The sequence below is a fragment of the Cetorhinus maximus genome, chromosome 5 (assembly GCF_964194155.1).
Source record: "Cetorhinus maximus chromosome 5, sCetMax3.hap1.1, whole genome shotgun sequence".
Lineage (NCBI taxonomy): Eukaryota > Metazoa > Chordata > Chondrichthyes > Lamniformes > Cetorhinidae > Cetorhinus > Cetorhinus maximus.
The window spans coordinates 169,499,664-169,522,253 of record NC_135883.1 but is presented as its reverse complement, the minus strand read 5'-3'; the positions used below and the strand labels follow the sequence as shown (position 1 = coordinate 169,522,253).

Here is a 22,590-nt window from a genome sequence, read left to right as displayed (position 1 = left end):
GCTGATGGAATGTTATAATTCATTGTGAGGAAAATTGAATATAGAAGTAGGGAGGTTATGCTTCAGTTGTACAAGGCATTGGTGAGACCACATCTGGAGTACGGTATTGGTCTCCTTATTTAAGGAAAAATGTAAATGCGTGAAACCAGTTCAGAGAAGGTTTACGAGATTAATACCAGGAATGGGCTGGTTGTCTTATGAGGAAAGGTTGGACAGGCTAGGCTTGTATCCATTGGAGTTTAGAAGAGTAAGAGGTGACTTGATCGAAACTTTAAGATCCTGAGGGGTCTTGACAGGGTGGGTGTGGAGAGGGTGTTTCCTCTTTTGGGTGAATCTAGAACTCGGGGTCACCGTTTAAAAATAAGGGGTCGCTCATTTAAGACAGAGATGAGAAGAATTTTTTTTCTCTCAGAGGGTTGTGAGTCTTTGGAACTGTCTTTCTCAAAAGGCAGTGGAAGCAGAGTTCTGAATATTTTTAAGGCACAGCTGTTTAGATTCTTGATTAACAAGGGGGGGGGGGCGCGGTCAGAGGTTATCGGGGGTAGGTAGGAAGTTACAATCAGATCAGCCATGATCTTACTGAATGGTGGAGCAGGCTAGAAGGGCTGGGTGGCCTACTCCTGTTCCTAATTTGTATGTTCATATGTTCATGCATATATGTTCCGCACTGAAACTTCCTACGGCTGATTAGAGGCTAATTTTTCTTAGAGACATCATGATGTTGTGGTCAATGAGAAGATATTTACTGTTGCTGAAAAAGTCTTTTGATAAACTAGAAATGATTGACTTTCCTTTTTTAAATGCCTGTTTTAGGCTAATTTGGCAGTACAAGAAAACCGCCTCCAACGGGCCATGAAGGAGTTAGGAACTGCTCAAGCCCAGCTGGATGAGAAACAAGCTGAGCTGGACAAGGTGCAGGCAAAGTTTGATGCTGCCATGAAAGAGAAAATGGTGAGTCAGAATCTTACAGGACTTCTAGCTAATCAATACATATCTTTTCAATTTCAAGCTGATTAATGCTGATTAAAATTACAATGACTAGAATTTGGTTTTGGGTTTTTGTCTAGAATATGTTTCCTTCCATTTATGATAAAACTGTCAAAAAGACTGATTTACACATGCTATATTCCGGCATCACTAAAACCAGCCAGGGTCAGCCTTGGCTTTTGTAGGTTCTAAGATTGAAAAGCCTTCTGACACTCAGGGTGCAATTTTATGGCCCCCTGCTGATGTATTTGCAGGTGAGGTGCATGTGAAATAGAATGGATGACTTTCTACAGCCTTCCCGCCCACCCCAAGCTGCCCCTCCATGATACAGTGGGAGGGTAAGGCATCAGCCAGCTCACCTGCCTTAGGTCTATTGAGGTCCTTAATTCACCAAAGGATGACAGATGAAATGAACAAATATTTTGCCTCGGTCTTCACTATAGAGGATACAAAAATCATTCCAGTAATAGCTGTAAATCAGGAGGTGGAAGGGAGAGGGGAACTTAGTGAAATTACAATCACTAGAAAGCGGTACTGAGCAAACTGATGGAGCTGCAGGCTGACAAGTCTCCGGGTCCAGATGGACTTCATCCTAGGGTCTTAAAATTGGCGGCTAATGAGGGGGTAGATGCATTGGTGTTAGTTTTCCAAAGTTCACTAGATTCTGGAAAGGTTCCATCAGACTGGAAAGTATTAAATACAACCACTCTATTCAAGAAGGGAGGGAGGCAGAAAACAGGAAACTATAGGCCAGTGGAGAAAGGTGTAGAATAGATCATTAAGGACATTATAGCTGGGCATTTAGAGAAACACATGGTAATTGGGAAGAGTCAGCATGGTTTTGTGAAAGCGAAATCGTGTTTAACCAATTTATTGGAGTTCTTTGAAGGAGTAACGTGCGGTGGGTAGAGGGGAAGCTGTAGACATACTGTACTTGGATTTCCAAAAGGCATTTGATAGGGTGCAACATCAAAGGTCACTGTGGAAGATAAAAGCTCATGGTGTAGGGGGTAACATATCAGCATGGATAGGAGATTGGCTGGCTGGCAGAAAACAGGGGTCTTTTTCAGAATGGCAGGATGTGACGAGTGGACTCCCGCAGGCTTTTGTGCTTGGGCCTCCACTTTTTACAATTTACATCAATGATTTAGATGAGGGGAGCGAAGGCATGGTAGCTAAATTTGTACACAACACAAAGATAGGTAGGAAACTATGCTGTGAAGAGGACATAAGGAAGTTATAGGTTGATATGGATAGGTTGGATGAGTGGGCAAAAATCTGGCAGATGGAGTATAATGCATAATAAACACGCTGTTTCCATGGCGGGCAGGGTCTCATTCAGCTGCCCGCCATTACCTTGCTACTTCTTCACGCCGGGCGCCATGTTTAAAGTCCAGCCATGTGCACACATCTCAGTGCTTCCAGAGCACGACTGCTGCAGGGAAGATGTCCACGAAAGACAAAAAGGCTGCAGTCCCCAGGTTCAGTGTCACTGGGATGTCTTTTGGATGCTGTGGAGTCCCGCCGAGGTGTCCTCTACCACCAATCTGGCCACAGGATGGGCAGCGGCGTGAATAACCAGGCTTGGGAGGCAGTGGCAGCTGTGGTCAACGCCAACGCCCTTCAAAGGAGGACAGCCACCCAGTGCCACAAGAGGATGAATAACCTCCTTCATTCTGCTAAGGTAAGTCACTCTTCTCATCACTCTCAACACATACACTCACAAACCAATTGCCCATCCACAGGGCCCTCATTCACTGCCGGTTCAAGGGACATCACTATTCACTTTTGCACATTCACCGTCATTGTCCTCATCCCATCCATGGGACCACTCACCACCCACACAAGCTAATCATTCTTATCATCTGGCCTGGCAGGCTTCCTGCTTACACTTTCTCCATCTCTATTTGTGCAGGACAAGCTGGCACACAACAAAAGGCAGAGGTTGCAGACCGGTGGAAGAATGCCTGAAATCAAGGTCCTCACAGACTTTGAAAACAGAGGCATCCAGCTGGCCGGCGACAATCTGGGCCAGTTCTGTGCTGACGGTGAGGTCGGCGGTGCTCTACGAAGTGAGGATCCAGCAGTGCAACATCCATCAGACAACCATGCTATGAGTGATGTGTCCTCTTTCATGGGGCACTGCTATACACTAATTATCTCTCCTTGCTTTTGCAGGCACATCTGGGAAACAGCCGATGGAGTCCACAACCCAGGGTTTCCAATCAAACCCCGAAGAAACCTTTGAAGAGGAGCCTGGAGACATCCTCCCTGAAGTCCCATCACAGCACTCACCCACACCCTCCACCAGCGCAGAAACACACACCTCGGTGGGACCTAGCTTTAGAATAGCCTCGGGATCACAACCTGGTGAGCGCATCGCACTGTCTGATCCACAGAAGGTGCCGGCAGGGAATTCCCAGGTATCTGGCACTCAGAGGACTGTTGGAGGCCAGAAATTTGCTAAGTCTGAGTCAGATGACAAGCCGCTGGACTTGGTCATGTCACAGTTGCTGGAGCTGCAAAGGCAAGCTCGGGAACATCAGGAAGGTATGTTTGCTGCACTCCTCAGATTGCAAGGCACGATGGAGGAGTCCGTCCGCCTTCACTCTGAGGCGATAGCGCTAGCATTCCAACGCACTGAGGTCAACACTGGTAAGATGGCAGCCACCATGGAGACCTTGGTCCAGGATATTGGCGCTGCACTGCTGCGTGGGCTCAACTCCATCGCTGATGCCAAAGTTGGCCTCCAATGATGTGCACGCGAGAGGGGCGCTAAGCAGTTCAATCTCACTCCAGCTACCCCTTCCGCTCAGAGGGTCAGCCTGAGGCCCCCGGGCATCGATAGGCAGGAGGAGCAGCAGGTGCACACCCCGGGGCAATTCATCCTGGTGATTCTGGGAGTGTCCGGCCCTTCCGAAACCCTTCTTCCTGTGACCTCAGCAGCTTCACAGGCCAAGCAGGATGCTACGGCCACACAGCAGGACCCCTAAAGCAGGCCGGGGCCCTCTACATCTTGGTTCTCAGGAGGACACCCGCCAAGGTCATCACAGATAGTGCGTAGCAGTCAGCAGACTGCCTCCACCTCCACTGTGGATATCTGGGGAACACCAAGACGTAGCGGCAGGGTTAGGAAAGTTAAGAAGAATTAGTTACTCAGCCTGGGAACAGGTGTTAATCACTTATACATAATGTTCACTATTGTAAATAAACTCCCAAGAATGCCTCCCTGCCTATGGCTCCTTTTTCTGATGAACAGTGTTCTTGTCAATCAGATGTGAAACCTTTCTGCATAAGATAAAGGCAGGTGCCTCAGTCCAGAGCCTCTTCCCTGTGTGCCCTGTGCAGTCTTCAGACCAAAGAGATGGTCCGGTCGCACAATCCCTGGAAACATTACTGATGCCTGCACCTCGGCAGTGCTGGTCTTTGCTGCTCGGTGTCATGGGAAGACATCACAGAGTTCTCTCATTCTCTCTGTGTGCTCTCAGCACCTTTAAGGTGGGGCTCGCCCCCATCTCTTCAGCATCTGTGACCAGCGAACCTGTGCTCCCGAAGGGCTTAGGTGCTGAAGGCAGGCAAAGGATCAGATGTACTTAAGGTTTCATGGCTGTGTCTCTATGTTATGACCCTGATCACAGAGCGCAAGCGAGCTGCCTTTGACCAGACAGGAGTCAAACACGCTCAGAGGCTATGTAAAGATCTATGGAGAGTCCTCACTGCATGTTGTCATCATCCTCCTGCAATTGAGCAAGTATTAGGGCCTCTACTGCATCGCAACCTTACAGAGGGTATTCGTGCCATAAGTCAGACTGGAGTCAAATGTTCACAGATGCGATGTGAGGATCTATGGGGTCACCTCATTGCATGTCGTCATCATCTTCCACAAGTCTAGCAGCTATGAGGGCCTCCTGTGTGTGCCTGCCTCTTCTCGCCAGTGCGAGGGCCTCATCCCCATCATCGTTGCCTTTGAGGTCCCCCTCACCTCATCCCTGTTGACGTCCTCCTCATCAGAGGAGACCCCCCAGCTCCTCCATCTCCTCCTCAGCCAGCCCGTCTCCCCGTGGGAGCGCAATGTTGTAAATGGCTCAGCAGAGGACAACGATGCGTGACACCCTCTGTGGACAGTATTGCAGGGCTCCACCAGACCGGTCTAGGCACTGGAATCTCATCTTCAGCATCCTGATGGTCTGCTCCACCAAGTTGCGAGTTGCAGCATGAGCGTCACTATACCATTGCTTTGCTGCAGTTTGAGGCCGCCGCACAGGTGTCATCAGCCACGGCCCCTTGTCCCCAAGGAGCTATTACTGCAATTTCTGTGGACGCTGGAAGACATCTGGGAACTGTGACCGACTGGGAATGTAGGAGTCGTGCACACTCCCTGGAAACCGTGTGCACACCTGCAGGATGCATTTCTGGTGGTCGCACACCGGCTGCACATTAAGCGAGTGGAACCCCATGTGGTTGATGTAGTTCACCCCATTTTGCGACGGAAATCTGAGTGTTGCATGAGTGCAGTCAATCACATCCTGCACCTGTGGGAAACCTGAGATCTGGGCGAATTCAATCGCTCTTGAAAAATGTTGTGTGCAAAAATGGTATCCGTGACCTCATGGATTCATTTGTGGGTGGAGGCTTGAGAGATACCACAGAGGTGACCTGTGGAACCCTGAAAGGAGCCACTGGCATAGAAATTGAGCGCTGCGGTCACTTTCATGGCCACTGGCAATGGATGCCCTCCATGTTCCCATGGCTTCAAATCCTGCAGTAGCTGGCAGATGTGACCAACCAGTTCCCTAGACATGCACAGTTTAGCTGGAATACTGCGTGCAGTTCTGGTCACCACATTATAGGAAGGATGTGATTGCACTGGAGGGGTTGCAGAGGAGATTCACCAGGATGTTGCCTGGGATGAAACATTTAAGTTATAAAGAGAGGTTGGATAGACTTGGGTTGTTTTTGTTGGAGCAGAGAAGACTGAGGGGTGACCTGATCGAGGTGTACAAGATTATGAGGGGCATGGGCAGGGTGGATAGGGAGCAGCTGTTCCCCTTAGATGAAGGGTCAGTCACAAGGGGGCATAAGTTCAAGGTGAGGGGCAGGAGATTTTGGGGGGATGTGAGGAAAAACTTTTTTATCCAGAGGGTGGTGATGGACTGGAATGCGCTGCCTGGGAGGGTGGTGGAGGTGGGTTGCCTCACATCCTATAAAAAGTACCTGGATGAGCACTAGGCATGTCATAATATTCAACGCTATGAGCCAAGTTCTGGTAAATGAGATTAGGTAGGAAGGTCAGGTGTTTCTCACCTATCGGAGCAGACTCTCCGTCGAAGGGCCTCTTCTGCACTGTGATCCTGTGTGATTCCATGTGTGTGTGTGTCCTCACTCATCTGGAAGAATGAAAGGCAGCGTCTATAGACCCTGGGTGTTGCTAGGCACCGGCCTGCGACGGCTCACTGTTGTTCTTCAGGAACCCGAGCCACCCTTCTTCCTGAGATTGCTGCTCCTGCCTCTGTGCAGCCAGGAGCCTCAGTCATTCTCTCTTCCATTGTCTTCATTCTCTGTGGGCCATCAGGCATACAGCTAGTTCACCAGGCTCCATGCTCCTGATCTACTCCTTCTGCAGGATGAAAGAGAGAGACACGTGGTTAGCATAGGTGTACTAAGAACCTCTCCTGGTTAGGTGTGAGGGCCCCTTTACACTTCCTGGAGAGTGCTGGCCACCACTTGGATGGCCAGAGATTAGTGGACTGCATGGCTGCCTGAAACTCCACCCAAATCTGCCCCACTCCACCTGAATGATTAATGGTAGCTTTGCCTATTGGACTGCATGCTGTGCTCTCAGCTCAGGCACAGGCATTTTCCTAACCCACAATGCAAAGTTGCCCTGTTATCTTGAACCATGGGCAAGACTGTTCCAAACAGGGATGCTGACATTGCAAGGGGCTGTGTGTGCCTCCAACAGTGACTGCTGCACGGCCAGCTTTAGCGAGGAGATTGTACAATGTGTGCAGTTGTCCAACTGTTCTGCAGCCCACTAAAATGCTCATGACTTTGCAATCTGTGCCAGGGATGGTGTGAAAAGCTTTGAAGCACTTGGTGGCACTTTGATGCCTCTGCGTTGCTTGAGTGGGCAGATAAGCAAGAAGCCCGACTGCAATCATATCAATGTGGCTGTATCTGAAATGTCTCAGTAGCAGTGGAATGGTCACTTTACATAGGTTTCCCCAATGCGTGGCCACTTCCCTCGCCCACCCTACCCCCCACCCCAAATGCTTGTGTACTATATTCAACAGCAGGGCTGCCCTTGCTGGGGGCCTCAATTCCGGCAGGCTAGCCTAATAATGATATGCTGATGTATTACAATGAGGTTCCCATCCGATGGCAGGAAATGCGGCGCACGGTCAGCGGGCTGAACAGACGATCGCGAACTGGTTTCACGCCACGCTGAAACCGATCACGCCATACTGTCCACTCACACTACCAAACACTCCTGATGCCAGTGGGCATGGAAAATCCTGGCCCACATTTGAATACTGTGTGCACTTTGGTCTCCTTATTTACGGAAGGATGTAAATGCATTGGAGACGGTTCAGAGGAAGTTTGCTAGATTGATACCTGGAATGTACCTGGGGTGTCTTATGAGGAAAGGTTAGGCAGACTGGACTTGTTTCCATTGGAGTTTTGAAGAGCGAGAGGTGACTTGATTGAAGTATATAAGATCCTGAACGGTCACGACAAGGTGGACGTGGAAAGGATGTTTCCTCTTGTGGGTGAGTCCAGCACTAGGGGGCACTGTTTTAAAATTAGGTGTTTCCCATTTAGGTGTTTCCCCACAAATGGCCTACTTCTGCTCCTATTTCATATGTTCGTATGTGGATAGGGAGAGCGTCAATTACTAAAGACCAACAAAACAGAAATAGCAATTTTTACTATTCCTAAAGTTGTCAGATGTTGGATTTCTGTGGGGTTTCTCCAATTCTCTGCTTTGTTGAAGAATTGAGGAATCTCCACAGAAATTCAACCCCCAAGTGTGGAGGCATCCAGAGCGCTTCTTCTGATTTATTTGTATGGGGTTAGTAGCAGGAGCCGTCATCACAGTTTTAACGTCAATTTCCCTAACTAATCCAATGCCCTGCCAGAAAGCAAGTGTAATTCCAGGATGTCGCCCTCAAACCTGAGGCGAGGGCAAGATATTATTATGTTTTCCCAGGTTTGATCAAAGCTTTTACATTCACAGCCAGGAGAGGTTTTGAGGCGCCACTTGTACACCAGGTGACCACATTGGCTATATCCAGTCTGTATTCTATTGAGATTGTCCACATGCTCTGGGGAAATTGAAACCTGATTGTTGAGATGTTGTGTTGGAGACAAATGTGTTTATTTGGGATGTATTTTCTGCCAAGCTTTCCTCCAGGTTTGATCTGTGTTATCAAGTTGGAGATGTTCGATTTGTGTTCAGGGGAGGTTTTGTCAAGCCATATAGCAAGCAGGGGGTTCTTGGAGGGTCTCTATGGCTGGGGAGGTCCATGTTGCTGCTGATATGAGTTATTTATTTCTCTGCATGTTGCAGTGTTACAAAAAAAATCAAGACAAGTAAGGAGCTGTGATTGAATTGAAACTGCTTTTTATTGTTTAGGACCTGCTGGAAGATGCAGAAACATGTCGAAGAAAGATGGAAGCCGCAACAGCCCTGATAGACGGCCTGAGTGGGGAGAAAATCAGATGGACAGACCAGTGCAAGGAGTTTAAAGCGCAAATCAACAGGCAAGAGCTGGTAAAAGCAAAATACTGCAGATGCTGGAAATCTAGAACAAAAACAAAAATACCTGGAAAAACTCAACAGGTCTGACAGCATCTGCGGAGAGGGATACAGTTGACGTTTCGAGTCCGTATGACCCTTCATCAGAACTAAGACATATAGAAATGAGATGAAATATAAGCTGGTGGAGGGGGGTGGGCGGGACAGGTAGATCTCGATAGGGGGCCAGTGATAGATGGAAGCCAAGAAGAGACTGCCAAAGATGTCACAGACAAAAGGACAAAGGGGTGTTGATGCTGGTGATATTATCTAAAGGATGTGGTAATGGGGACATTAAGGGTAGAAAGCAGGACAAGCAAGTGGCAGATGGCCCGAGTAGGGGTGGGGGGAAGGGATCAAAATGGGCGAAAAGGTAGAGATGAAACAATAGATCGAAATAAACTTAAAAATAGGAGGGAAAAGAAAAATATATTTGTAAAAACATTATAAGTTATTGGAGAAAGGGGGATCGGAAAGTGGGTGGGGATGGAAGAGAGAGTTCATGATCTGAAATTGTTGAACTCAATATTAAGTCCGGAAGGCTGTAAAGTGCCTAATCGGAAGATGAGTTGCTGTTCCCCCAGTTTGCTTTGAGCTTCACCGGAACATTACAGCAGGCCAAGGACGGACATGTGGGCATGAGAGCATGGTGGTGTGTTGAAATGGCAAGGGACAGGGAGGCCTGGGTCATGCTTGTGGACAGACTGAAGGTGTTCCGCAAATCGGTCACCCAGTCTGCATTTGGTCTCTCCAATGCAGAGGAAACCGCATTGGGAGCAGCGAATGCAGTAGACTAAATTGAGGGAAGTGCAAGTGAAGCACTGCTTCACCTGAAAGGAATGTTTGGGCCCTTCGACGGTGAGGAGAGGGGAAGTAAAGGAGCAGGTGTAGCACCTTCTGCGGTTGCATGGGAAGGTGCCGTGGGAGGGGGTTGTGGTGCAGTAGGTGATGGAGGAGTGGACCAGGGTGTCTCAGAGGGAACGATCCGTGCGGAAAGCCGCCAGGGGGAGTGAAGGGAAGATGTGTTTGGTGGTGGCATCATGCTGGAGTTGGCGGAAATGGCGGAGGATGGTCCTTTGAACACGGAGGCTGGTGGGATGATAAGTGAGGACAAGGAGGACCCTATCATGGTTCTGGGAGGGAGAGGAAGCTGTGAGGGTGGATAAGCGGGAGATGGGCCGGACACGGTTGAGGGCCCTGTCAACCACCGTGGGTGGAAAACCTCGGTTAAGGAAGAAGGAGGACATGTCAGAGGAATTGTTTTGGAAAGTGGTATCATCAGAACACATGCGGCAGAGGCGAAGGAACTGAGAGAATGGGATGGAGTCCTTACAGGAAGCGGGGTGTGAGGAGCTGTAGTTGAGGTAGCTGTGGGAGTTGGTAGGCTTGTAATGAATATTAGTGGACAGTATATCACCAGAAATTGAGACAGAGAGGTCAAGGAAGAGAAGGGAAGTGTCAGTGATGGAGTACGTGAAAATGATGGAGGGGTGGAAATTCGAAGCAAAATTAATAATTTTTTCCAGTCCAGACGAGAGCATGAAGTGGCACCGAAGCAGTCATCGATGTACCGGAGAAAGATTTGTGGGAGGGGGCCTGAGTAGGACTGGAACAAGGAATGTTCCACATACCCCATAAAGAGACAGGCATAACTGGGGCCCATGCGGGTACCCATAGCCCCACCTTTTATTTGGAGGAAGTGAGAGGAGTTTAAGGAGAAATTGTTCAGTGAGAGAACAAGTTCAGCCAGACGGAGGAGAGTAGTGGTGGATGTGGATTGTTCGGGCCTCTGTTCGAGGAAGAAGCAGAGAGCCCTCAGACCAACCTGGTAGGGGATGGAGGTGTAGAGGGATTTGACGTCCATGGTGAAGAGGAGGCGGTTGGGGTTAGGGAACTGGAAATAGTTGATATGATGTCGGGCATGAGAGGAATCGTGGATGTAGGTGGGAAGAGACTGGACAAGGTGAGAGAAAATGGAGTCAAGATGGCAAGAAATGACTTCCGTGGGGCAGGAACAGGCTGACACGATCGGTCTGCCGGGAAAGTCCTGTTTGTGGATTTTGGGTAGGAGGTAGAAGCGGGCCGTCCGAGGTTGGGAGACTATGAGGTTGGAAGCTGTGGAAGGAAGATTGCACTTCCCTCAATTTAGTCTACTGCATTCGCTGCTCCTAATGCGGTTTCCTCTATATTGGAGGGACCAAATGCAGACTGGGTGACCGCTTTGCGGAACACCTTCAGTCTGTCTGCAAGCATGACCCAGACCTCCCTGTCCCTTGCAATTTCAACAGACCACCCTGCTCTCATGCCCACATGTCCGTCCTTGGCCTGCTGCAATGTTCCAGTGAAGCTCAATGCAAACTGGGGGAACAGCAGCTCATCTTCCGATTAGTCACTTTACAGCCTTCCGGACTTAATATTGAGTTCAACAATTTCAGATCATGAACTCTCTCCTCCATCCCCACCCACTTTCCGATCCCCCTTTCTCCAATAATTTATAATGTTTTTACAAATATATTTTTCTTTTCCCTCCTATTTTTAAGTTTATTTCGATCTATTGTTTCATCCCTACCTTTTCGCCCATTTTGATCCCTTCCCCCCACCCCCACCCGGGCCATCTGCCACTTGCTTGTCCTGCTTTCTACCCTTAATGTCCCCATTACCACATCCTTTAGATAATATCACCACCGTCAACATCCTTTTGTCCTTTTGTCTATGACATCTTTGGCAGTCTCTTCTTGGCTTCCATCTATCACTGGCCCCCTATCGAGATCTACCTGTCCCGCCCACCCCCCTCCACCAGCTTATATTTCATCTCATTTCTATATGTCTTAGTTCTGATGAAGGATCATACAGACTTGAAACGTCAACTGTATCCCTCTCCGCAGATGCTGTCAGACCTGCTGAGTTTTTCCAGGTATTTTTGTTTTGTTCTAGCTGGTCACTGGTTGTCAGCAACATTGAAAATTCCAGAACCCTGATTTCAGCCTGTCCAACAGGAACAGGTTACAACTGCAGTAGAATACTTAATATTGCATTCCTCACACACTCCCTGCCCATGACATTTTAAGTGCATTATTGTAGTGGTCTCTGGTGACCAATTGCCCACTCTGGTAGATTCCTGACTATAGAAAGAGACCTGGAGCAGGCAAGATCCTTATGATCAAAAGCAAAATACTCTAGATGTTGGAAATCCAGCTGATCAACATATTATGCTATGCATTTGGCTCGAGTTATACTCCCAGAGGAACCATTCTCTTCTTCAGTGCCAGTCAGAAAGCAAAATTCACCCGGGGGGTTCCTGCACATCCTGTCTGGCCCTCCTTAATTGTCTGTCTCCTGGCCACCTATTCCCTTTCTGATTGCAAACCGTTAAACTTCAGGGTGACCACCTCTGGAAGCTTGCTATCCACATAGCTCCTGGCTTCAGTGGTACACTGCAGTGATGCTAGATGCTGCTCACAGCCCTATAACCCAGAGCTTGAACCCTTCCATCTACCAACACTTCTTGCAGGTGTGGTTGCCTATGATGCAGAAAAAGCATTTCCAAAAGCAAAATACTGCAGATGCATGAAATTTAAAATAAAAACAGAAAATGCTGGAAATAGTTAGCAGGTCTGGCAGCATCTGATGAAAGGCCACAACCTGAAACATTAACTCTGCTGGTAGGTAACTGATAGTGAAGCGACGCGTTGAGCTGTGTCTCAATGAGTGATTAGGAAATTAATTGGAATGTTGGCACTTAGCACAAGGGGAATCGAGTATAAAAGGAGAGAAGCATTGCTGCAGGTGTACAGGGCCTTACTGAGACTGCATCTGGAGTACTATGTACAGTTATGATCTCCTTAAGAAAGATATATTTGCATTATAAGCAGTTCAGAGAAGGCTCACTAAACCGATTCTTGGGATGAAGGGTTTATCTTATGAGGAAAGATTGTGCAAGTTGGGCCAATACCCACTGGAATTTTAAAGAATGAGAGGTGATATTATCAAAGCATAAGGTGAGATCCTGAGGGGACTTGACAGGGTGAATGCCGAGAGGATGTTTCCCCTTGTGGGGGAGACTAGAACTATGGGACACCGTTTAATAGTTAAGGTTCTTTGCATTAAGACTGAGATGAGGAGAATTTTTTTCTCTCAGAATGTTGTTCATCTCTGGAATTTTCGTCCCAAGAGAGCCGTGCAGGCAGGGTCACTGAATATATTCAAGGCTGAGTTAGATAGACTTCTGACCTGCAAGGGTGTCAAGGCTTAGGGGGAATGGACAGGAAAGTAGACTTGAAGGCACAATCAGATCAGTCATGATCTTACCAAATGGAGAAGCGGGCTCAAGGTGCCAAACAGCTGACATCTTCTCCTAATTCTTGTATTCTTGTTCTTGTGAGGCTAGTTGGTGGGATATGGCATTCAAATACCCATTCACTGACTTTGACCATTTGTGTAAGATCATTGAGCTTCTTGCAGCATTGCATCCTCAGGTCTGCCAGCTACTCTCACTGTCTTCTGAAAGTTTGTCTGAAGGACCTCCTGGCTTCTCATGGATAGAGCACATCCCCTTTCGGAACCTCCTCGATCAAGGCCTCCAATGCAGGGTTGGTAAACATGAAATAAAAACAGAAAATGCTGGAAACACAGAACAAGCTGGGCAGCATCTTTGGAGACAAACAGAATTAGCAGGTGGAATCATCCCAGATTTGTACTAAGTGTGGTAGTGGGCAGGTAAAACGACATTTTACCCGTCAGCCCTTCCCCAAGCAAGACCTTGCCCTATAGCCATTGAAAAGCCACCCACATATGGCTGATCTGGTAGGTAGAGACCTGCCGTGAACCCCCCTAAAAGTGATGTGGTGTGGTCTGTGAAGCATGGCACTGATGACTGTGAGTGCTGACCAAAGCAAGGTAGGCAAACAAACATTGAAGTGCTGAGTGAACTGCAGCCCGCCAGGTACACGTCGCTAATGTGCTGTTGTGAAACACGTCGGCGTGTTTTCCACCAACGTGGACAGATGATCCACCAGGGCTGGATGATTCCAGCGGGCTGGTCTAATAATGATATGCTGATGTATTACAATGAGGTTCCCAACATCTGATGGCAGGGAACACGGCCCACCGTCGGTGGGCTAAGCGGACAACTGCAAACTGGTTTCACGCCATCGTGAAACTGACTGTGCCATATTATCTGCTCATGCCATTGAACACGCCCGACACCGGCAGGCACAGAAAATCCTGGCCAGTGTTTCAGGCAATGACCCTTAATGGGAATCCTGATCATCTGATGAAGGGTCATTGACCTGAAACATTAACTTTCTTTCTCTCTCCACAGATGCTGTCTGACCTGCTGACAATTTCCAGCATTTTCTGTTTTTATTTCAGTTTTCCTACATCTGCAGTATTTTGCTTTTGGAAACTCTTAGAGGCCGCTGTTTCCCATGGTGTGCGATTCTTGTGTCTTTCTCAGGTCAAACTCAGTAGTAGAACGATTTCTAGCACCTGCTCCAGCCACAACGCATCTCCCGTTTAAGAGGTGCAGGCTGGTTTTAATTAGTGCACACTAGCTTAAACTAGGTTCTTTTATGATTTTGTGCATCTGCTAAGACGTGCAGTGACTCAGCAGTGTAGTTAGCGCTGGCTGCACACGGTAGTCACTTAAGTCAGCAGGCAGCATAAGGCTGGTGAGCTGCTTGCATCAGTTACAACAGCCATAAGGTAATTCCACATTGTGATCATCATACCTGTTTTTATGGGCTATCAGATTTAGCCTCCAACATTTCCTGGTCAACTATTTCTGTTCAGGTACATGCAACAGCCAATCATACAAACACCTCCAGATTAGAGGAAACAGGTAGAAAATTTCCTTTTTTTGACCAGGGAGAAAAGGTACATATAAATAGATAGGGATAACAGTTGCCAATCAGCATTATGTGCACTCAACTTGGCATCTGTTCATGCCTACCCTTTGCTTTACTTTCTGATCTTGCATATACCTTGATAATACTGGTAACTAAGATAAGAATAGGTTTGTAGCCAACCATTTGTTCTCATAATAATTAAACTATTGCTGCCATTGGCATTAATCTCTCTCAATTAGCATTACTTATGTCCTCATGCCAAAGGCATTTTTAACATTTAGATTATTGAATATGTGCCATGTTTACCAGAGACACACATTGGCTGGAATCTGGTACTGGCAGCAGGAAATGAGGTGGGCGGGCGCATATAATTGTGTGGGAGGTGAAATGTCAGCAGGATGCAAGTAAGGAACTAACGGTTGTGGCGAACTGAAGGCAAATCAAGCACCCTGATGGTAAGCAGCAGGAATCTATTTGTGATGCATAAGCATGTCATGCATATTCATTAAAACAGCATTTCACTGGATGAAATGGCACCTTTGCAATTAACTCTGCAGCAAGCGAGAAGCACGTGCCTTCAGATTCATGACTGATTAAAGATGGTATGTAGCAGGCAAGGTAGTCTTTCTGGTGGATTTGAAATGTGTAGGAGCTGCTTTTCTTTCATTGGGAGTTTTGTTGGACCATGGGAAAGGAAGCATTGATGCATTGAAATTGGGTGATGGCAGTGCAAGAGGGGTCGGGGCACGGCTTACCGAGGGAGGGAGGGTGGATCGTGCTGAACCTACCACGGCTCATGCGAGACAGAGGGAGGAAAGTTGAACTGCACAGGGAAGAACAATATCTACAGGTGGGAGTTGAATCATGATTGTGGGGCGATCCAGGATTGTAGATGGAAGGTCAATGGTGAGGTCCTGAGAATCGAGAGTAAAACAGGACAGGTCAAGGGTGATAAAGTGAGGGTAGAGGCTGATAAAGGGAAGATCAAAGGCGACTGAGGAGGGTCCAGGATGAAGGCTTCAAGCTCCAAGGTGTGTGGTAATGCCCAGGGACATAGCTGCAACAACACAAAAAGATCTCCAGAGTACAGGTCAAGGGTGGAGATGTTCACAATGGGCTGTGGTAAATGTAAACTATAGGGCTCACCATGGGTCAGTTGTTCCTCAGGCCAGGAGGGAGGGCTTCCTGCTGCCATCACTGGGAAACAGGACCTACCCACCTTTGTGAGGTGGGCTGGAGGAGGACCTGCAAGGTGACATTGCTAAAGTGTGGGGTCACACATTGTCTGCTCTGAGATATCACTCAGGAATAGAAGGTGGTAACAGCAGTTGGGATTACCCAGCAGGGAGGGATGTTTGAGTGTGGGGAGTGTTGGGTGGGGGTGGGGGGCGGGGGAAGCGGTGCAAGATGAGCAGATGGGAGCAGCAGTTGAGGATATTCATGAGGAATAAAGTCAAAAAGATTCTAGCTACAGTTATAATCTCAAGGCATACAATCAGGCAGTCAAATTGATTCTGCTGGATTTCAGGGAATGAATGCCTGTCCAAACGGCATCCAAACCTTGTACCCAATGAGGTAACGGCAAAGTCTTTGACTTCCTTCCCACCCCTACTACATTATTTTTCAGGCACTTCATCTATGAATATCTAATTCTGGCTGCCATGTAGTTACACATGGGTGCTAAAATAAGATTCTGGCCATTGGGCTTTACAGATTCCACTGTTTAACAATATTCTTTTTCACTTTGCATTGACATCCTTTGATTTCTCCCCATCTCTTGTATTCTAGGTTGGTGGGAGATGTGCTATTGGCAACTGGTTTTCTATCGTACAGTGGTCCCTTCAATCAAACGTTCAGGGATATATTGCTGAAAGTAATCTGGGAAGCAGAGCTTCAGAAAAGGAGGATTCCATATACAGATAATCTGAACATTATAGCCTTTTTGGTGGACCAAGCTATGGTGAGACTGGCTCAGACTCGTATCTGTTAAGTTTCTATTGCAATCAGCTTCAAGTGACACAGCATAACCTTTGTATATCTCCACAACATGTCCTTTGAGTGAATACATTTCTGTCTTGGTCATATGTTTATTCATCACTGTCATTTCAAAGTTGTAGAATCATAAAAACTTTATGACACAGAAAGAGGCCACTTGGCCCATCATGTCTGCGCCGATCGAAAAATGAGCCACCCAACCTAATCCCGCTTTCCAACATTTGATCCGTAGCCCTGCAGTTTACAGCTCTTGAGGTGAATATCCAGGCACCTTTTAAATGAGTCGAGGGTTTCTGCCTCTACTACTTTTTCAGGCAGTTAGTTCCAGACCCCCACAGCACTCTGGGTGAAAAAAAAATTCCTCATCCTCCCTCTAATCTTTCTAGCAATCACTTTAAATCTTTGTCCCCTAGTTAGTGACCTCACTGCTAAAGCAAATAGGTCCTTCCCACCCACTCTATCCAGGCCCCTCACAATTTTGCACATCTCAATCAAATCTCCCCTCAGCCTCCTCTGTTCCAAGGAGAACAACCCAAGCCTATCCAATCTTTCCTCATAGCCGCAATTTTCCACTCCTGACAACAACCTCATAAATCTTCTCTGTACCCTCTCTAGTGCAATTGCATCCTTTCTGAAATGAGGTGACCAGAACTGCACACTGTACTCAAGCTGTGGCCTAACTAACTGTTTTATATAGTTTCAGCATAACCTCCCTGCTCTTATATTCCACTCCTGAGCTAATAAATGAAAGGATTCTATATGCCTTCTTAACCACCTTATCAACCTGTCCTGGTGCCTTCACAAATCTGTGGACATTTACTCCAATGTCCCACTCTTTTTCTACACCTCTCAGCATCCTCCTATTTAGCGTATAATCCTTTGCCTTGTTTGACCTTCCCAAATGCATCACCTCACACTTCTCTGGTTTGAATTCCATTTGCCACTTTTCTGCTCATCCGACCAGTCCATTGATATATTCCTGCAGTCTACAGCAATCCTCTCCACTATGTACTGAATGGCCAATTTTTGTGTCAACTTTTTGATCATTCCTCCTACATTTACATCTAAATCATTAATATATACCAAAAAAAGCAGGGGATCTAGTACTGAGCCCTTCAGAACCTCACTGGAAACAGCCTTCCAATCACAAAAATGCCCATCAACAATTACTCTTTGTTTTCTGCCACTGAGCTAACTCTATATTGTCAGGACTCACTGGGGTGCGCTGAAATATCAAGTCCCACTGCTCCCTGAGCCGTGACAAATGTGAAAAAGTTTGACCAACCCACCTAATTGTTTAATTTAGGTTAACAGAATTTGAGCACTAGGTTTGTAAATTCTATAACTTAAACTCTACCCCTTCTTAAATCCCTATACATACACATACAAGACACATAAGACACACAAAAACATGGATTTTAAGAGTGGGATAAAACAGTTCAATAGCACCAGTCCTGGAGTACAGGATTCAATGGGTTGATTTTGATCGATGTCTTCCAAATTCCTTTCAGTTCTTGTTGATGACATGAAGTGGTCTTCCAGCACTTTCGGTATTTAGTTCACTGGTTGAGCACTTGCCTTTCAATGTCTCTAACAGTGATTTTCCCCTTTTGCCTCTCGACAGGGATTTTCAGAGAGATCTCACAGGCTTTTATTTATTTTCACCAGTCTGCCATGTAGGACCTTGACAAAGCCTTGCTATCATCCATGTAGACCACATCAGCTACACTACACTCATCAATCCTACTTGTTACTTCCTCAAAACATTCAATCAAATTAGTCAGCCATGATCTTCCCTTGACAAATCCATGTTGACTGTCCTTGATTAATTTGTGCCTTTCTAAGTGACAGTTTATCCTGTCCTTCAGAATTGATTCCAAAAATTTTCCCATCACTGAGGTCAGAACTACTGGCCTATACTTATTCGGCCTATCCTTCACTCTCATTTTAAACAAAGTGTTATGATCCCAGCTGATGTTATTACTGGACAAGTAAGATCCCCGATTGGAACCTGGCTTGATAGACCATATTTTTTTTAAACTGTGGAGCGCACTTACTGAAACAGATTCACAGGAGCCTGCTGTTGACTTTTAACAAAAATATAAAACATTTATAAAACAAGAAACATTGACTATATTAAATTAGACAACAATAAGGTTGGAAAGATTTCAATACAGACACCAAGGAAAAAATGATTCAAACTCACGCTATCCCTGTTATCCCAGCAATACGCTTATAGACCCAACACTTCAGTGAAGAGGTACCACTATTTCCACATCAAGGCTAGAGCTGGTTCAGTCCAGTAGACTTCTGAACATTCACTAGAAGTCCTTCCACAATTGACATCTCCTTGAGATATCCGGAAAACTCACTCTAAATTCACTATTAGTTTAACATTGATGCAATACATATGAGTTCCTTGGCAGTCTGGCATTTTTTCCAGCTAGAGAGAGAGTTGTAGATCTTTTCTGTTTTCACTCTGTGGTATACACATACCTAGAGAAACTAAAGACTGCTTTTCTTATCTCTCCCTGTATCTCTATGGGTCTCTCTCTGATCCCCTGTTGCTAGGCAACAGCACAGTTTTTTTTAATACTTTTTTTTGTTTTAACTTCCCTAAACTACTGACCCTTGGTAACCCTTCTCTTCACTTTAAGAGTTGTAAAACCTCATTTAAAATGCATGTATATAGAAACAGGCCCCCAGACTGGCCAGCTGCAACTCACAAAAACCCTAAACTGAAACCAAACCCAGATTTCACCTTTCTTAATACACAAATAAAAAAGAATATAAATTAAAATTAAAGCTATATCTTGTTCCTAACCCCACAAATACAAATATAACATGCTTAAAACTATCTCTAGTTTCTAACAAAAGGTACAACATTAGCAGACCTCCAATCCTCTGGCACCACACCTGTATCCAGTGAGAATTGAAAAATGAAGGTCAAACCCTCTGTAATTTCCTCCCTGGCTTCTTTGAATAATCTGGGGTATATTTCATTCAGCCCTGGTGATTTATCCACTTTTAAGGGTGCTAATCCCCTTAATACTTCCTCTCTCCCTATGTTTATCACGTCCAATATTTCACACACCTCTTTAGCTACAAAATTTAGGAAGTGTTCATTTAGAACCATACCTCCACATCCTCCGCCTCCACACGTAGGTTACCTTTTTGGTCTTTTATGGGCCCTACTCTTTCCTCATCCTCTTATTGATAAAACATCTTTGAGTTCTCCTTTATTTTGCTTGCCAATATTCTTTCATGCCCTCTGTTTGCTTTCCTAATTTCTTTTTCGATTTCAAACCTCCAATTTTTACACTCCTCTCGGCTTTCTGTGGTATTGAGCTCTCGGCATCTGAGATAAGCTTTCCTTTTCTGCCTTACCTTACCCTGTAAGCTCCTTGACATCCAGGGGCTTTAGGTTTGACCATCCTGCCCTTTTTCTTTGTGGGAATATGCTTATACTAAAACCTTTGAATCTTCCCTTTGAATGCTTCCAACTGCTTGGACATGGAATTAGCTTCAAATTCCAGTTCACTTTTGCTAAATCACTCCTCAGCTTAGTAAAGTTGGCCTTGCCCCAGTTTAGAAACTTAACCACTGTTCTATCTTTGTCCTTTCCCATAATTATGTTAAAACCAACTGAATTATGATCACTACCACCAAAATGCTCTCCCACTGTCATCCTTCCACCTGTCCAGCTTCATTTCCTAAAACTCAGTCCAGAGCCATGCCCTCTCTTGTTGGACTTGCTACACAACAGTCAAAAACGTCCTCCTGAATGCACCTCAAGAATTCTGTTCCCTCACACTAAAACTATCACACTAAAATTGTCCTAGTTAATATTGGGGTAGTTAAAATCCCCTACTATTACTGCCCTATTGATTTTGCACCTTTCACATATTTGCTCTTCTATCTCACTCTGACTGTTTGGGGGTCCCATTCGTGTGACTGCCCCTTTTTTGTTCCTAAACTCAATCCATATAGCTTCAATTGATGATCCTTCTAATATATCATCCCTCCCCACAGCTGCATTTGCTTCTCTAATCAAAATTACCACCCCTCCTCCCTTTATAATCCCTTCTCTATCCCGGCTGAAAACCCTGTAACCAGGAATGTTGAGCTGCCTTTCCTGTCCCTCTTTAAGCCAAATTTCAGTAATAGCTATGATATCATACTGCCACATCTCTATCTGTGCCCTCAGCTCATCTGCTTTCTTTGCTATACTCTTTGCATCAAAGTATATAACCTTGAACACTGCCAAACTCTTTAATATTTTCTATCTTTTGGTTTCTCTGTCTTCAGACTCACTGACTGATTTTCTGCCTTCCATTACCATTTCTGATTTTTCCAGACCTGAGTCTACCCTCAGGTTGCCTCCTCCCTGTCAAACTAGTTTAAGCCCTCCCTAACAACACTAGTAAACCTCTAGGCAAGGATATTGGCCCTGGCCCCATTGATGTGCAAACCGTCCAGTTTGTATAAGTCCCACCTCCCCAGAACAGGTCCCAGTGCCTCAGTAATCTAAATCCCTCACACCTATACCACCTCTCCAGCCATGCATTCATAAACTCTAACCTCCTATTTCTATGCTCACCAACAGATGGCTCTGATAGTAGTCCGAAGATTACTCCCTCTGAGGTCTTGCTTTTTAATATCCTACCAGCTCCCTAAAATCTGCCTTCAGAACCTCATCCCTCTTTCTGCCTATGTAATTTGTACCAATGTGAACCACGTCCTCTGGCTGTTCACCCTCCCCCTTAAGAATGTTCTGCAACCGCTCTGTGATATCTTTGACCCTGGCATCAGGGCGGCAACATACCACTCTGGAATCACATCTACAGCCACAGAAACGCCTGACTGTTCCCCTAATTATCAAATCCCCTACCACTATTCCTCTTCTACTCTTTTCCACACTTCTCCCCTGAGGAACCATCACCCTCATCAGCACCCAAAATGGAAAACCAGTGAGCAAAATAGACTCAGAGGACTCCTGCACTGCCTGCTTGGTCCTCCTAGACCTTCTGGTGGTCACCCATTCCCTCTCTGCCAGCAGGCTTATAAGATGTGGTGTGACCACCACCCCATGCATGTTATCCACGTCATCCTCAGTGTTGCAATTTGCCACAGTGACTACAGCTGCCGCTCGAGTTAAGGGACCTGGAGCTTAAGTTTCTGCAGCTGGTGACACCTCCTGTACACTTGCTCATCTAGGCCACATGAAGTGCTCATGGCTCCCCACTTGCTACAGGATAGGCTTTCCGTGTGGCTGATCCACCCTGTCATACCTTAAGCTTACTTTTGGACTATTTACTATAAACTGGAGACTAGAAAGTAGCGTAGAATTAGTCACTAATTAGCTCCTTCTCTGGTGCCTGCAAGTTAGTTACCTATCTATGTCCTTTTGAAGTTCTGCACTATGCTTCCAAGGTTCGTATCATCTGCAGAGTTTGAAATTGTATCCTGCACACCAATGTCCTTGTCATTAATATACGGTGGCATAGTGGTAATTTCACTGGGCTAGGAATTCAGAGGCCTAGGCTAATACTCAGGGCACACCTTAACAAATCCCGGTGGTATTTAAATTCAATCAATTAATAAATCTGGAATTGAAAGTTGTTCTCAGTAATGGTGTCCATGAAACTTTCATTGATTGTTGTAAACACCCATCTGGTTCACGAATATCCTTAAGGGAAGGAAATCTGTTGTCCTTAATTGCTCTGGCCTACGTGTGACTCCAGACCCACAAAAATGAGGTTGAGTCTTCTCTGTCTTCTGAAATGGCCAAGTAAGCCATTCACTTCAAGGGCAATTAGGGATGGGCAACAAATACTGGCCTTGCCAGTGACATCCTGATACCATGCAAGACTAAAAAAATGTCCTCCTCCTTCAAGTGTCTGAACTGCCTCTTCTTTCACCATGAGATGTTAAAGACTTGTTAAAGACAGATGCAAAGTATTC

At 46.1% G+C, this 22,590-nt stretch overlaps 1 protein-coding gene across 1 annotated transcript in view; it reads left to right on the top strand.

The window, feature by feature from the left end:
• Positions 1-22,590, top strand: part of LOC144681152 (dynein axonemal heavy chain 8-like) — a 1,929,890-nt gene that overhangs the window by 1,560,925 nt on the left and 346,375 nt on the right. Inside the window, exons 68-70 of the mRNA XM_078542879.1 lie at positions 814-951; positions 8,624-8,751; positions 16,420-16,591. Coding sequence (XP_078399005.1) covers positions 814-951; positions 8,624-8,751; positions 16,420-16,591 — 438 coding nt within the window. The remainder of the gene's footprint in view (positions 1-813; positions 952-8,623; positions 8,752-16,419; positions 16,592-22,590) is intronic.